This window comes from Anastrepha ludens, chromosome 5 (genome assembly GCF_028408465.1).
Source record: "Anastrepha ludens isolate Willacy chromosome 5, idAnaLude1.1, whole genome shotgun sequence".
Taxonomy (NCBI): domain Eukaryota; kingdom Metazoa; phylum Arthropoda; class Insecta; order Diptera; family Tephritidae; genus Anastrepha; species Anastrepha ludens.
Genome location: NC_071501.1, coordinates 53,975,872 through 53,992,372, shown reverse-complemented (window position 1 = coordinate 53,992,372; position 16,501 = coordinate 53,975,872). Strand labels below are relative to the sequence as shown.

At 37.1% G+C, this 16,501-nt stretch overlaps 2 protein-coding genes across 2 annotated transcripts in view; one reads left to right on the top strand and one right to left on the bottom strand.

Annotated features, from left to right (window-relative positions):
* Window positions 1–857: 857 nt before the first annotated feature.
* Window positions 858–1,418, top strand: LOC128863028 (uncharacterized). Its single transcript, XM_054101921.1, has 2 exons — window positions 858–1,124; window positions 1,235–1,418. The coding sequence occupies exons 1-2, from the start codon at window positions 873–875 to the stop codon at window positions 1,304–1,306; spliced, it is 324 nt and encodes a 107-aa protein (XP_053957896.1). The 5' UTR covers window positions 858–872; the 3' UTR covers window positions 1,307–1,418.
* Window positions 1,419–1,621: 203 nt separating this feature from the next.
* LOC128864122 (neurotrimin) overlaps window positions 1,622–16,501 on the bottom strand; it is a 144,871-nt gene continuing 129,991 nt past the window's right edge. Inside the window, exons 7-10 of the mRNA XM_054103638.1 lie at window positions 16,172–16,322; window positions 11,195–11,337; window positions 9,911–10,024; window positions 1,622–2,116 (exon numbers count right to left, since the gene is read on the bottom strand). Of these exons, the coding sequence (XP_053959613.1) occupies window positions 1,920–2,116; window positions 9,911–10,024; window positions 11,195–11,337; window positions 16,172–16,322 (605 nt within the window). The 3' untranslated portion in view covers window positions 1,622–1,919. The remainder of the gene's footprint in view (window positions 2,117–9,910; window positions 10,025–11,194; window positions 11,338–16,171; window positions 16,323–16,501) is intronic.

Genomic DNA, 16,501 nt, shown 5'->3' with positions numbered 1-16,501 from the left:
GTGATTTTATTACAATATTTCAGATTTATGCGGTTTTAGCATTTGAAACGTATCTATAGTTTTACTATAGAACTAGTAGCTTTTTTTATGCTGTTTTTTTTTATGCTGTTTCTTGCGGAACGTATCTACCGCATAAAAACAGAACCTACTGTACTCAACTTTTGTATAGCACACATAGGCGCTTTCAAAAGACATTAAACGATATCAATGTTTTCATCTATATATATAAAAGAAAGTCATGTTAGTTACACTATAACTCGAGAACGGCTGAACCGAATTGGCTGAAAATTGGTGGAGAGATAGCTTAGAACCAGGAGACGGACATAGGATACTTTTTATCCCATTGCGTTTGCGCAAAGTCACTATAAAATGGGGTATAACAAAAACACATCTGATATGGAATAACAAAACGCAAATGACAGCTAAACGTAATTTTGTCTATGGTTAGGTAGAAAATTTGATAATATAAATTTTGTCAGAAATATATAATCACAGTAATTTGTATTCTCTTTGAATCATCATTATCAATGCCGCAACCAAGACGATCGAATCTTTCTCGACAAAGCCGTGATGCAAGAAAGATACGAAACATTGCGAATGAAACGACTGAAGAAGCACAAGGAATTGTCCGTGAAGAGCGCCGCGTTAGTATGGCTCGACTTCGTTCTTCTCAATCACAAGAGCAAAGCGAGGCAGCCCTTGAAACGGCTCGGTTGGCAATGCGAAATCGTCGAGCGAATAACAGAGATCAACAAGTAGATTATTTTCAACGCACAAGAAGAGAACTATCAAGATCTGATTTGAATCGAGCAGCGTTTCGATATGATTGCAACACTGATTACTGTTTGCATCCTAGCGTTTGCATTGGGCCAATGAACATTGTTTGCGAGTATTGTGGCGCATTGAAGTTTTCCGGAGAAACGCCCGGATTGTGCTGCCTTAGTGGAAGAGTGAAATTGCCATTATTGACTCCGCCACCTGAGCCATTGCATTCATTGCTTTGTGGCGAAACACCAGAATCACATCATTTTCTTGCAAACACTCAAAAATACAATGGTTTTTTCCAAATTACCTCATTTGGGGCAGACATTATCGAAGAACGAGGATTTAATCCGACATTCAAGGTATTTATTGATTTGTTTTTGAACTTACTATAATTATTCATACGTATTATGTTTGCTGATTAAAAGAAAAAGTGTTTATAAATAAAAAAATACTGACTTTGCTTTTATAGATACAAGGACAGATTCACCATCGAATTGCATTGCAACTCTCGAAGATGCACAGCATACCGCAAGCCAAATGATGACTACAAAGTCGTGATCAGAGCAGATAAACGGCATGTTCACGGGTCGGAAAACCATCTGCGTTGTTTGTTCTTGCACCTAATAATAAAACAAAAAATGTCGTGTATCACAAGGTGCTTAACTGAAGAGTGCAATCGATTAAAGCTTCATTGAAATACTTGATTAATAAAAAAATTAACTTATATTAATAAAATCAAAAATCTGCTTTTTTATTGCCTCTAGGGCGGAACAAAGTTCACCGGGTCAGCTAGTTATACATATTTTAAAACTACTTTACCAGTGATTCTGGCAATCGATTATTTATTAAAATATCTTTATAATTGTCATAATTTACATCATTTTTAAACTAATATAAATACATACGTATATATAATTCGTGTATATGTATATACTATGTACCATATGTGGATATAGCCATGCGATCGCGTAACGTGATTTGAGAGAACGAGCATGAAGGCATTTGGGGAGTAATATGTTGCTACAAAAGCGTTTTATTATACATTTTAGAGATATGTATACATATGTATGTATGTATGTATGTATGCATGCATGTATTTATGTATGTATTCATAACAAACATTCGCTTGGATGTTGCCAAAGCCCGATATGCGTTTATAACCATTGTGTGAATAATATTAGAACAAGTAGTTCATGGGGCAAGATGTTCAACAGCGAACCATTATTTGATTGAAGTGCGTCATCATCGGTTTCTTCAGTACCACTTGCTCCTAAAGCGCCATTCTTTTTTTCGGTAAACGATTTTTGCTCCGACGTGCCAATTTCATTTAAATTGGATAGAAAGCGCGTGTCTAAAAAAGATCAAATTTGTATATTTATTAATAATTCATGCTAATTTGTATATAATTTAATATATAGTAAGTTTTTAAATAAATAAATGTATATTAGGGTGGTCACTAGCTACCGTAAATAAGGAAGTTGTACCACTTACGTTACAAAAGTTTGCGTTGCACTATTAACACCCCAGCCTAATCTAAACAAACTGTGTTTTTTCCACGCTTTATGCAAATTTCGGTTAGTCTCATATTTGCCCTAATCACAATTAATTCGGCCCCTTTGATTTCTTCTCATATTCTTATCTCACACTCATTTTTTATATTTATTTTATTTCTTTATTTATTACCAGTTAATAATATTAAGTACTACAATAAACAATAGTATTAGTATGGCAATGATGTGTCGTACAATGTCTCTAAACGAACTCTCAAGTGACTATATTATCTGATGTCGAGTAACTTTTCCTTAATAATGAAATTAATTTTGTTTTAACTTAGAAGTTATGAGATTATTTTATATCTTTGATGCAGGGAAAAGGGGACAAAAACGATGTATAGATGATTGTTTATAATAAATGGCTTCAAAGTGTGAGTTAGTGTTACGTGTCATTTGTTAACCACCAGCAGTTTTTAATGGTAAGAATGGATTCGATTTTGTCGCAGCTTGAAATATATGTACATATGCATCAAAACGTTGATAAGGTACTTGCGTTAAGTATTTCTGATGTGACTATTTTATTGTTCGCTCTTCTGAATATGTGATATATGAGGGGTGCCTTTTATATGTCGGGATTAGAGAACAAAAACAAATTTTAATCATCGAAAATCACTTTATTGTTTTTTAAAATATTCTCCATGAAGATCTATACACTTTTGCATGCGTTTGAACCAATTGTCGAAGCACTTTTGCCACTCTGAATGAGGTACCTCCAAAACATGCATTCTGAATGCCCCAAACGAAAAACGTTTACCTCTCAGTTTGTTTTTTACGTACGGGAATAAAAAAGGATGACCTATTAATTCGATGTTTTGGGTGCTCAAAAATGCAGTTGTTTGAGCCGATGTGTGAGAGCTCGCATTGTCCTGGTAAAGAGTGATCCGTCTTTGGCGATTGGTTTTCCTAATTTCTTGGAAGACAACTGGCAAACAAATGGTTGTGTACCACTCAGAATATACTGTTCTGCGTTGTTCTAGTGGTACGGTTACGATATGTCCAGTTTTTCTTGGAAGTGCTTCGTGCGCGAACAACTTTTGTTGGATTTGGCTCATCTTGAAACACCCATACAGCCGACTGCTGTTTACTTTCGGGCTCATACGCGTAAATCCATGATTCATCATCTGTCACGATGTCATAGACGTGTTTGAGCATTTCCTTCGACCAATCGACACGAGCCTTTTTTTGAGCGATTGACAAATTGTGTGGGATCCAACGCGAACAAATTTTTTTGACAGTCAAATGTTTATGCAATATTGAATGTATGCTGGTCCCACTAATGCCTAAGATTTCTCAACCTCACGATAGGTCACATGACGTTCTTGCAATATCAGTTCGCGCACAGCATCAATGGTTTTCGGAACAACAACTGATTTTGGACGACCTTCACGAAATTCGTCTTGGAGTGAACTACGACCACGATTGAATTCACCATACCATCGATAAACACTGGTCCTCGATGGAGCTTCATCGTCAAAAAATGAATTAAGTTCATCCATGCAATGTTGCTGAGTTAATCCACGTCGAAAGTTGTAAAAAATAGTCGCACGAAAATGTTCACGATTTAATTCCATTTTTGGACCGAGATGAATCTTTCAAGTTACTGTAAACAACACAAATAGCGCTGGTATTTCAAAACGTTCTGAGTACGTAAAACCCAAAAATGCGATACAGCTGTCAGTTGCCAGATTGCAACCAGGGTTGCCAAATCCCGAAATATAAAAGGCACCCCTCGTATTATTGGCGTGTAGTTTTCGTTTGGTCGAGGTATAAGAAGGATTCAGGAAGTGCAAATCCATTAGAAATAGCTAGTGAGAAATAATCGTCGCTTTCGTAGTAAAACGCTCTTATTTATATAATATGTTATTGGTATTGTATAGGCAACGCCAGATATGTTTTCTTATTAAATTTATAATATGACAATCAATTCTGGACACTTTCGCATTGAATTCGAGATGTATTTGGTATGGTTACTATTTTGTGATCTGTATAACGAAGTACATGATCGTAATATTCTTCTCTCAAGCTTCCTTAGCCGTTCCATATATGAGGTTGAAATGTTGTACCAAATTGAGCAACCATATATGAATACCGGTCTTACCAGGGTTTGATACATTAATATTTTGATGTTCCTGTGCAGTAGTTTTGATGAAAACATTTTTTTGTAGATATGGAAAGATCTTGCGGTCTTCTCGTCTTGGGGGTTAATGTGATCGTTATAGTATAACAATTTATAGGGGTGAATACCGAGATATTTGGCTCTCAGTGGTTTGAATAGGGTTCTGGTTTCGTTCGATATTATATAATATTTAGATTTTTCCAGTTTTTTCTGATATTTGAGTTGCATTTTTTTATGGGTGGACGAAACAAAATGCTTTCGCATTTCTTAGTACAGTAGATTCTGTTTTTATGCGGTATATACGTTCCGCAAGAAACAGCATAAAAAACAGCTTAAAAAAAGCTACCAGTTCTATAGTAAAACTATCATCAAAGGCTATGAAGTAAGTCCCTTTTTGCAGACCATTTATCCTTTTTGCAGACCATTTATTACAACGCGACTACTTTCTATATTATTTATATATACTTTTATTTTTTTGACAGCATGTTATAAATGAGAATGGTATGGTTCCATATGTGAGAAGGCGAAGCATTCCAGGATAGCTGGCTGTGCGCTGGGTTTGGGATCCGCCACTTAAAAATCACCCCAATGAAAGCGTACATAAAGCCTCGGATGACAACTTCCAACACTGATGACGACCCCTGCAAACGAACTAAGCACTACGATTTGAGGGCATGCACCTGGAATGTCCAGTCCGTTAATGGGGAAGGTGCCTCTGCCCGGCTGGCTATACGAAAGCAGTTTCCTGTATGCCGCGATGTCTGAATTTGCTATCCCCGCAACTAATGTTAGATGACGTTGCTCAACACCAGCAGCGCCATCAGAATTGGGAAGGACCTCTCCGAGCCGTTTGATACAAAACGAGGTTTCAGACAGGGTGACTCGCTGTCATGTGACTTCTTTAACCTGATGTTGGAGAGGATCGTACGAGCCGCAGAACTTAATCGCTCAGGCCCAATTTTTTATAAGAGCGTACAATTGTTGGCGTATGCCGATGATATCGACACCATCGGCCTTAACAACCGCGCTGTTAGTTCTGCCTTCTCCAAACTGGATAAAGAAGCAAAACGAATGGGTCTGGTGGTGAACGAGGACAAAACGAAGGACCTCCTGTCATCAAACAAACAGTCGGCGCTCTCGCGTATCGGCACCCATATCACTGTTGACAGATATGATTTCGAGGTTGCAAAAGACTTCGTATATTTAGTAACTAGCACTAACACCGATAACAATGTCAGCCTTGAAATTCAACGTAGAATCTCTCTTGCCAACAAGTGCTGCTTTGGACTAAGTAGGCAATTGAGTAGTAAAGTCCTCTCTCGACGAACAAAACTAACACTCTACAAGACTCTCATCATACCGGTCCTAACGTATGGCGCAGAAGCGTGGACGATGACCACATCCGATGAAGCGACGCTTGGAGTGTTTGAGAGAAAGATACTCCGTAAGATTTTTGGATCTTTGCACGTTGGCAACGGCGAATATCGCAGGCGAGGGAACGATGAGCGGTAAGAGCTCTACGACGACATAGATCTGAAAGTATTCGGATCTGAAAGTATTCAATGCGGTACCAGCTGGTGGTAAATTTGAAACTCAAGTTTGAAGTGTACATTTTTAGACTTTTGGAGATACATATCTAAAACTTCACGTTAATTTTTTACATACATACGAACTACCAAAAAAACTATCAAGCTTGCCATCAGGATAGTTCGGTAAGCGGTAAACCGAAAATACAATAATTTTAGGCGAATAAAATATGCGGAGAAAAATTTACGAACTCCGAGCTACCGAGTACCAAGCTTGGTGTGAATACACCTATTATTTTTTTCCATACTTACTCTCCCCTATCAGTCATATAAGAAGCGACCCCTTGAGGATATTTGAAAGAATCCCATTTGATCAAGATTAATAAGTTACAAATTGAGGTTAACTCTAATTTGCAAAATCAATAAATATGCCACCGCACTGCTTACCTTATACTAGTGCGTTCAGGGTAAAATGTGAACATAATCTTAAGTTCATAGCTGTATTCCCTTTATACTATAGCCATGCTGATGATGTTATATAATATGAGCTGTTTTACCAAAGGTAATAACTTGTAGCCTCCCAGTTTTCCGAATAACTTAGGTATGGATAACATTTTACATATGGAACGATATTTTTGATGTTAATGCAGATTTCCAGCTTATTAACGAATAAAGGTTTGAAGTTTCAAAAATTATGTGAGATACACAACACTGCTTTCTTGGGGGATGTTTGCATTATTTAAGACAACAGCTGGATATGCATTTGTATTGAGTGTAAACGTCACATATTTACATTTTTGTTCATTCACTTAAATTCGCCAATTCTCCAGTCGCTCCTTTACTAGCTTTAAGTGGTTTTGTAGGACTTTTGATGTTTATTTTAGGCATTTTGTTCGTTGTTGGCAATTGCGGTATCATCCGCGAATGTGGAAGTAAACACATTTCTGCTTATGGAGATATCAAATGTGAAAAAATGGTTCTTAGTCCTCCCATAAGTTCTGTTACAAGTTATACAACCATTCAAATGATTAAACCATTCAGCTATATCAGCACGCACGTTCTATAGATATTGAAGTCGCTGCTGGACTTAAAGATTTCTGTGAGGTCTTCAGCAGGCCATGTTCCCCAATTCTGACCACAAACTGTAGTCCAATGATTCAGATCTGGACATCCAGACGATCGATTTTCTGCGGTTATAAGCCCAGGAATATTGTTTTTTAGAACTGCCTCATGGGCTGGGGCGGAATCTTGCTGGAAGATTCAGCGCTCTCCATTGAAGAGAGTACTGATCGACTGCCTCATCACGCCTTCTAAGACAACCTCCTGATACACTTTTGCCCCGGTCTGAACCCTTTTTTCATAGAAATGAAGAGATGTAACGCCTTTACAAGATACTCCCCATTCCTTATTAAACACTTTTTCAACAGTGAAAATTTTCTCATCTGTGAAATAAATATTTTAATGGCCGTTCACCGGGTGCCACCGAAGAAGCTACTTGCATCTGTGAAGTCTAATTTTCTTAAAGCGCGTTGTCAAAAGATGACCAACGGAAGGCTTTCGTGAGGAGATCATCTCTAATTAGTCTTGAAATAGACCTTTGGAAATTTACCACGAAGCTGAGTACAACTTACGAGTAGTCAATGCATACGAAAAAAATGAAAAATAACGGACACTTTTTCTGCGTATGCATTGTAAAATTTATAACCGAATTTATGGCAAGACTAAGTGTAATGTTGAACCACGAACGGTTCAATGCGGCACACCAACCGATATCGAAATTTCTTCTGTAATAAAATCGTTTACTCTTACCGAGAACCGTTTCAGAGAAATAGGATTTGAAGATGGAACGATGGTAATTAGCTAAAGCCCTTCGTGCCAGATCTTGTCAAATTCTTAGGCAGCGTCGGTAAAGATTGCCGTGTAATACTCACTTTGTTCAAATATCTTTCTTATTTTATTGGCTACCTCATTCAATAGTCCCATGTGTTGGTATTATGTCATTGTAACTATCAATATTAGGCGGCCGCCGTAGCCGAAAGACGTAGGTTCGAATCTCGGTGAAACACCAATTAAGAAAAATATTTTTCTAATAGCGGTCGCCCCTCGGCAGGTAATGGCAAACCTCCGAGTGTATTTCTGCCATGAAAAAGCTCCTCATAAAAAATATATCTGCCGTTCGGAGTCGGCTTGAAACTGTAGGTCCCTCCATTTGTGGAACAACATCAAGACGCACGTCACAAATAGGAGGAGGAGCTCGGCCAAACACCCAAAAAGAGTGTACGCGCCAATTGTATAATATATATAACTATCAATATTATATTCGGCCGTCGTAGCCGAATGGGTTAGTACGTGACTACCATTCGGAGAACTGACGTACCAAAATGAAGAAAAAGTTTTTTTCTAATGGCGGTAATTGCCTCGGCAGGCAATGGCAAAGCTTTAAGTGTATTTCTACCATAAAAAGCTCCTCATAAAAAATATATGCCATTCTTAGTCGGCTTAAAACTGTAGTTCCCTCCATTTGTGGAACAACATCAAGACGCACGCCAGAAATAGAGGAGGAGCTCGGCCAAACAGCCAAAAATGGGGGTAAGCGCCAATTATATACTTATATATATATATATATATATAACTATTGAGAAAAGGATTTTAGACATAAGCACGGTTATAGTTGAATGTCTCCTACCAAACTTGATCTTTGTTATTTATTTTTTCCAGATTTGGTATTCAACTATAAAAAGGAATACCAAATTTATTAGAATACAATTCTAATTTTGCTACACTGGTCGATATTATCCTAGTATGGAACCATATCTCTTGGGGGAACCTGTTATTCCTATAGGGCGCGTCCCCAGGTGGTGGATAGGGGAACGCCTCCCAGATATGGAAGGTAGGAGAGTAGGTCTCCCGCGAACCACACAGGTCGAAGACGTAAACTTCGTTAAAAAAAAAAAAAACCCCTCAACCCAAGGTGTAACGCGACCCGTGCCTATTGGCATGTTTACTTCCCCAAGCTATAAGTACATATGTTTACAACTGACTTTTCAAATTATCTTAATTCTAAAACTAAATCTAAAAGCTAAGCTCGTGTGCTTCCAACGTGACCAGTATTTTGATGCTTAGTTGTTTCCCACGAGATTGCCAATCGCTGCTCTGAAATTGCTTCTACAACTTTTTGGTTTTGAATTCTGTGAAATGTCGCGTTAGCTTATATTTACAACTGGTTTTTGACTATGTTTTTTCAACGAGATGTCGGAATGGAATTTTGAAATACCTATATATTGCTTTTAGTATGCTATTATGTGGCTTTTAGTATGAACTATGTATGTTTTTATAAATTGAACTGAGTATTTTTAATTTAGCAACAGGATGTATATGAGAATAAATCGTAGAGGTAGTTAATAGTGGTTGGGGCAATTTAAAATTTCTTGCTCCTGGGGTCGTGCTTAACAACACAACAAACTCTCAACCTCCTCCTGAAATATCTCCTACTGTTTTATAAGCTTCATCAAAGAGACAGTGAATTCCGACACCCCAACTAGTTATGTTGAGGGCTTACCTATGTAGTAACAATTCACTACAGAGTTTTGTAGTGAAACTAACTTTTAAAAATTATTATATCATGAATGTAACTATGTAATATAGGCTCCGCATGCAAATAAAACACAATGTCCGATAAATGACCTATAAATCGCTTTCTTGAAATAATGAATAGTTTATTATTACTTTCCGCATCTCTTCCATTTGAGAGACTTTCGCATCTGGTGAATTAAGTCATCATACCTTCACGACTTTGGCAATTCGTCCCCCGGGACAAGGAAACCAGGAAATACAGAAAATACAAACAAGCACCTGGCTCATCCTATATTTTGCCCAGAGGTTTTGAATGCCATTAATGAAGGTATTGAAAACAAATTTAATCAAGTAATACTTATGTTTTAACAACTCACTTTTGTCCTGACCATAAATTGTTCGTGACGTTTCACTGCCGTGACCAGAGAACACATCCCACCGTATTTCGGTAGTGTAGAGTCCAGGGGGTGCTGTGGTTGGTGGATATGAAACTGAAAAGATATGATATAAAATCTATTAATTACTATTTAAAATCAAGTAAACTCGAATATTAATAATGTTCACTCTATTAAAATACGTTTACTTATGTGTGGTAGATAAACTGATGTAGGTGGGTCTATAATACAAAATGTGGATTTTTCCATTCGTATTATAACGTGATTAAGAAAAAATTTAATGATAGGTGAAATGTTGTATGGGATCGTTTATTTTGAATTCTAATTACGTGGATATTCGTATTCAACGCCCGATTTTATACAGGAATTGGATGCCTCGGTTCTTGGGGTTTGTTTTGGCTGTTAACTAATGAAATTAGATAGTAACCAATATTTGCTTTAAATTATTTAAAAATTTACTTTTCCGGATAGCAAAGCTTTAAAATGCATAAAGCTCCTTGTAAATCGGAGCATTCTGTGCAAAGTTATTGCATTACAGATGTATAGACATATGTTTCATATTATAAAGGGTTTTTCAATAAGGGCGGGTAGATGTTGAAATGGAATAAAATGGCGTTTGCTGTGAGACACGTCCTGCTGGCACCACATGTCGTCTAGGTCCATATGGTTCAATATGGGCCATAAGAAATTGGAAGGGCCACCACGTCTACCGAAAAATGGGTGCAATGCGCGCAACGTTTGCGTTAATGAACACTCATTTTGATAATAAAGATTTATCATTTGAACGTGCTGTTCAATTGTGTAACTTGGCATGATGATTTGGCATAAACAACTGAATAATAAACAAAAGATTTGACAGATGTCACCAAAACAAAATGGCTGCCACAGCGCGATGCAAAATCATCCTCTAGGGGGAGAACTATTTTTGGTTCAGCGACTATGTGAAGTAAAATTGCCGCTATGTAGTGGAGGAAACACAATCCATAAGCACTCGATTGAGTAATGCATCCACAAAGATTAAATTTTTGGTGTGGTTTATGGCATAACAGCATCGTCGACCTATATTTCCTTAGAAATGAGCGATGTCAACCGACTCTATGTTTCCAACAAGGCGAAATTCGGATTTGGCGCAATCTTATATTTTACCATCCTTGAGCCGCCGTGTTATATAGAACTTGGTATGTGGTACATTTCATTTTACAGCTTCGTATTTGATTTAGAAAATTTCGCATACATATACAAATATTAAAAATTACTTATACTAACCGTAAAGTCGAATGACGCCGTCAGTTTCGCCACGTGGATTTTTGGCCACACATTTGTAAATACCATCATCTCCGCTACTGACATTTATAATTGTTAGTTTCATATGCGTTTTGTACAACGGAACACCAACACTGGATTCCACTCTGTAAAAATAATAAAATTGTATTGTTGTATATTGTATTATATATTATTATTATAAATGACAAAGTGGTACAAAAACGAAGTTAGCTAAAATTTTGTTTCAACCATTGAGTAAGTAATAAGATAGCTCACAATCACTCAATTTTTGGCAAACGGACATATTGATGTGGTCGGTCGGGTGATAAGACGAGGAGGAGAAAACATAGTGACATTTGCTGTCCGAAATATAGACGTATTTGGATTGTTGAAATGCTTCAGGAAAAAATTAGGGTTGACAATTTAGACTTAATTTCATCGAATATATAAAAAACCGAATATCAAGAATTCAACATAGTCTAGCCCATTAAGGAACAAATTATTATTATAATTCATCCATTTTTACAAGCTCTTTATATTAAAGAGCAGTAATTTGCATCGTTTACCCTTTGTGCATGCGCGCAAAGTCATCATTGACACGACGATTTTCGTACCCCCTCCTTTTTATACTCCTTACTTTATGTAAAAAAGAGATGGCTGCTTTGCGCTATACCATATGTATTAATTTTTAAGCATTCTCAATCCCAAGCGAAGAAGTAGTAACAGAATTTGCCACCCTATTTAGTAATAATACAGAAGTAATTGCTTTGGTCTCACCCCAATACTTAGCTAACCCAATTTTTTCGAACTTCAAATAATTTTAATAAAAAAATGACAATAAAGTTATGCAACTACTTATTATTTTTTATTATTGCCCTTTTTTAAATACTAAATAATAAAATTAATAAAATTCTTTCAGAAAAAATTGACATTACTTCTAAAACATTCATGCTCTTATTAAGGCAAGGGTTATCCTCCTCATTGCTTGCATCGGTACAACGAACGGCAGCCGTGAGAGTTGTGTCCGTCTACCCCACAGTATCAGAAGAGGGGAATGGAAGAAAGAGTTAGCAAACATGCAGTGTGTGAAATAAGGAATGAAACGCTAGGGTTATGGCAAGACCGCTGAATTAACGAAACACGCGGCAGATGGACGCGAACGGTTGGGCGTTGCCACATGGAAATTTGTATGCAACCCAAATGCTTTCGTGGCACGGGTATGTCCAGAAATACCTGTTCAAAATAGGGAAATGCGAGCACCCCACAATGAACAATTGAACACACATTCTTCCAATGCATGCGTTGGAAACAAGAACGTCGAACGCTGGAGAATGGAAGATGTTAAGTAGCGAGTAAACGTGGGAGGTCATTAGTGGTTTCGCGGAAATAATTCTCCGGATAAAAAAGCGGGATCAGGACGCAGGCACATATGCATAGACCTTTGTAATGAGAAAGATGGAACGTCACTCTGAAGTAATACGAAAGTGGTTTCAGAGTGGGCGACGGTTCCATCCAAACGAGGAGGAGTTTTTAGTCTTCCTACATACCATTGCTGCGACGGCAACTTTGATGATGCATTTCAATCTCCTCATCGGCAAAAAATGCTGCCTTTATAAAATCCACTTGCGGTTCTAGCATTTCTCTGCATCATGTTTACAAGTCACTCAAGTTGACTTTTGCTAGTAGTTTTTGACCTAAAACAAATTTCCTAATAAACAAATTCCATTGAAAAGTTTAAATTCTTAAATTTTTTATATTGCTTCTTCACACTTTGGTGGCGGAAAATCCGTCAAAATGCTATCTTCACATTCTCCCGTTTTTTACATTCGTGATATTTACTTTTTTGCAAAACACAATTTCCATTTTTCGAAGTTGGTTCGTGATAACAGGAAAGAGAAAATGGGAAAAAACTCCGAGAATTTTTTATTCGTGATAGGAGGAAAGGAAATAGAGAAATAACTCCCAGAGAATTTCTAGCTGTATATGTTATTACAGTTCAATAATATTGGAATAGGCCAAGGCTACCCGAAAAGCAGTAAAAATGGATGACAAAACTTTCATACTCGTCTATATTCGACGAAATGGTTAAGCCATGGGTGATTCTGAGAAAAATTGTCGCAGAGATCTGAGGTATACACATATTATATTAAAAGTTTTAGTGTGGAGAAAGTATGAGATACTGACATAGTGACGTTTGAGACAATGATATGTTTGAGGAGCTTTAATATATGGCGATTTATCCAAAATTTCAACACTTTGCATATTTTAAGAAGGAACATTATCAAAACGCAAATAAATAAGTGAGCGTATTAAAATCTTACACATCTTTCTTCCAAATAAAGGGAACAAAATGCGGTGTGACAGTCAATAGGTATCCAGTTTTATTAAATTATCTATTTGTTCAATAAGTTTTGGCGTAAATGTACCCTGGAAAGTATTATATGTATAATTGATCTACTTTCAAGAGCTTAGCTAGCAGTATGTTTAACTAAATCAGATCACTCCAACTCCGATTCTCTTTCATTAAATAGGCCTCAATGGTAAAATATCAAGTTTTGATTTATTCCATTTGTTCACAAAAAAGTTAATATTGTTGCATTTGCAGTCTATACATATACATAGATTATTTTAATTTTATTTTTCACAAAAATCTTACAATACTATTTGCTTGGTGTATTTTCTTATACTGTAATCTGGTGCTGCAGACTACCATGTTTCATGCCCCGGCGAAGTCGATCAGCCTCTATTCGTTACCGGGTGCTTCGTTGTGCAGGCTGAATTTTCCGACTGTGGGACCCACTCTGGCGTTGAAGGCGCCAAGCACGATTTTTATGTCGTGACGAAGGCAACGCTCATAGGAACGTTCCAGGCGCTCATAGAAAGAATCTTTGATCGCATCGTCCTTCTCCTCCGTCGGGGCGGGCACGCAAATGAGAGGGATGTTGAAAAATCGCGCTTTGATGAGGATTATTGCGAGACGCTCGTCCATCGGAGTGAACGACAGTACTTGGAGACGAAGTCTCTCTCCCACAACAAATCCAACACCGAATTTGCGCTCCTTCACATGACAGCTATAGTAGATATCGCAAGGTCCTAAGTTTTTCCTGTCATGTCTCGTCCATCGTATCTTTTGAATGGCAGTGATGTCAGCCTTTACTCTCACGAGGACATCAACCAGCCGGGCAGAGACACCTTCCCCATTAAGGGACCAGACATTGCAGGTGCATGATCTTAAATCGTTATCCTTAGTTCGTTTGCAGGGGTCGTCATTGGTATAGGAAGTTCTCATCCGAGGCTTTGTTGGTGTTTTCATTAGAGAGATTTTTACGTTGCGGGTCCCAAACCCAGCGCACAACCAACTATGCTGGGATTCTTCGCCTTCTCACATTTGCTCGCTCCCGAACGGATGTTCAGAAGCTACCCAGAGGATACTTGGGTTAATCGCGGAAGTTGTGAGCTTCTTGAACCAAATGAACTTGAACACTCTCAAGTGATTGGCGATCAGTAACTTTCCTTACTTGCGTGGACTTCTACAATATTTTTTACTTCGTTTAAATAAACATACGCCGCCGGAAAAATTAGGTAGATATTTATTTACGAAAGTATTCATCTATAATAAATTGTCTGTACTTTCAAGCACCGTAATAAAGTTGTAAAACACCAGTAAAAACATTTTTTCCGTTCAAAATCATTTACGCTATTTAGAACATGACATATTTCGGTATTCGGTGACATATTTCGGTATTACTAATGATGGTCTTTCCAAAGAAGGTATTGTTTTAATTGGGCATCATTCAAAAAAATTTTGGATTGCTTACTTCTCATTTAAGTTACATAAAGAGTCGTTTTTATTGCAAAGACCATTAAGCATAATGCAATTACTTCTGGCTTTAAAAAGCCAATAACTTTGACCTACATATTCTGTCCGTACAGTCGATACCTGTTTTCAAATAAATAGCATAAGTGGGCGAGCAGCTGGGGAGCTTAAAAATGTTCTTTATGAATTGCAGTAATAATTAGACAAAATTCTCAAACATACAGTATTCCTCCATACCTGCGCCGCATAATTTTGGGCAGCTCGACAGACTGAATGAAACATTTTCCATTTCACACCTTATTTTATTTCCTTTTTTTCAAAACAGTTATTCCATGAGAAGTTTAAACTTGACACTGCGGCGTTTTTCCTTTGTCTTGATGTTTCTGGAAAACCATTTTAGGTGTAAGAACCAGCCAGGTAACCCTAAATTCCTGTTATAATAAAATTCTCTCGCTTATATTGGCATTTTTCTTTTTCCGACGGTTGGCCTCCACGATGAAAACCTATTATTGCCGATTTGGCTAGGCCAACCCCTTTTTTCCATTTTTACAGTAAGCCTCTAGATTACGAGTATTTATAATTTTTTTAAGTGTATTTATTTGCTCTGTCTGACACTGATATTTAGATCGTCAACTTTCAAACCACCACCAAAATCTTCATGCAAGTCAATTAAATATAGCGCAAAACATAAAGTTATCGGCATATGATCTAACCAGACTTTTTGCTCAACTGTACAACAATGTCAGGTTACCGCCTTTATCATCTTTGGTTTGCCCATTCATAATTGCAAGAACATTCTAAAAATGTCCTCAATATCTTGCTTTTCAATGCATCGTATTCTCGTGTCCAGTCCTTGCCTCTTATAAAAACTGGTAATAACTAAACATTTTCATTTTTTTACTTCTATCCAATTGATATCTTCTGTTTCTTTAAAAAGCATTTGATTTCAACATTTTCTATTCCCTTTTTAACACCATAATTATTTACTCTCTGCTTTCGTTGGAAGGGATAACTTTAAATGCAAAAACAACTTGGAGATATACAAAAATAAACAGTTTTAATAATAACAACGTTGGGTATGACTAGTTCAGAAAGACATACATATTCTCATATTTTCTAGGGCAATGAAACGTAATTTCCGAAATGCATTAACAGCGACTTACTTATATTTGTAGGAATCGTGTATTATGGGTCCCTCTCCACGTGTCCAGTAATTTAGTGAAGTTGGATGTGCTTCTGTGAAGCATTCGATCGTTACGTTGAAACCTTCGGGAGCCCCAACCAGTTGATGGGGAATCAAAAGCATCGGAGGAACTGTAGGGATGATTTTAATATTAATAAGAAGAATAATAAGAATACCGATTTTATATTTTAAAAACATATGCAGGAGCGATAAAAAAAGGAAGTCGAACTATATTAAAACATTTTAATTAAATAACTTCAAATTTTTTATATTGTATAAAGTTTATAGTCCAATTCAACTCACGGAATAC

What these genes read in the sequence shown, in the direction of transcription:
- LOC128863028 (XM_054101921.1), top strand. Translation starts at nt 873, where the DNA reads ATGAACATTGTTTGCGAGTATTGTGGCGCATTGAAGTTTTCCGGAGAA. An exon ending in GATTTAATCCGACATTCAAG is followed by an intron (nt 1,125 to 1,234) that starts GTATTTATTGAT and finishes TTGCTTTTATAG; the next exon opens with ATACAAGGACAGATTCACCA.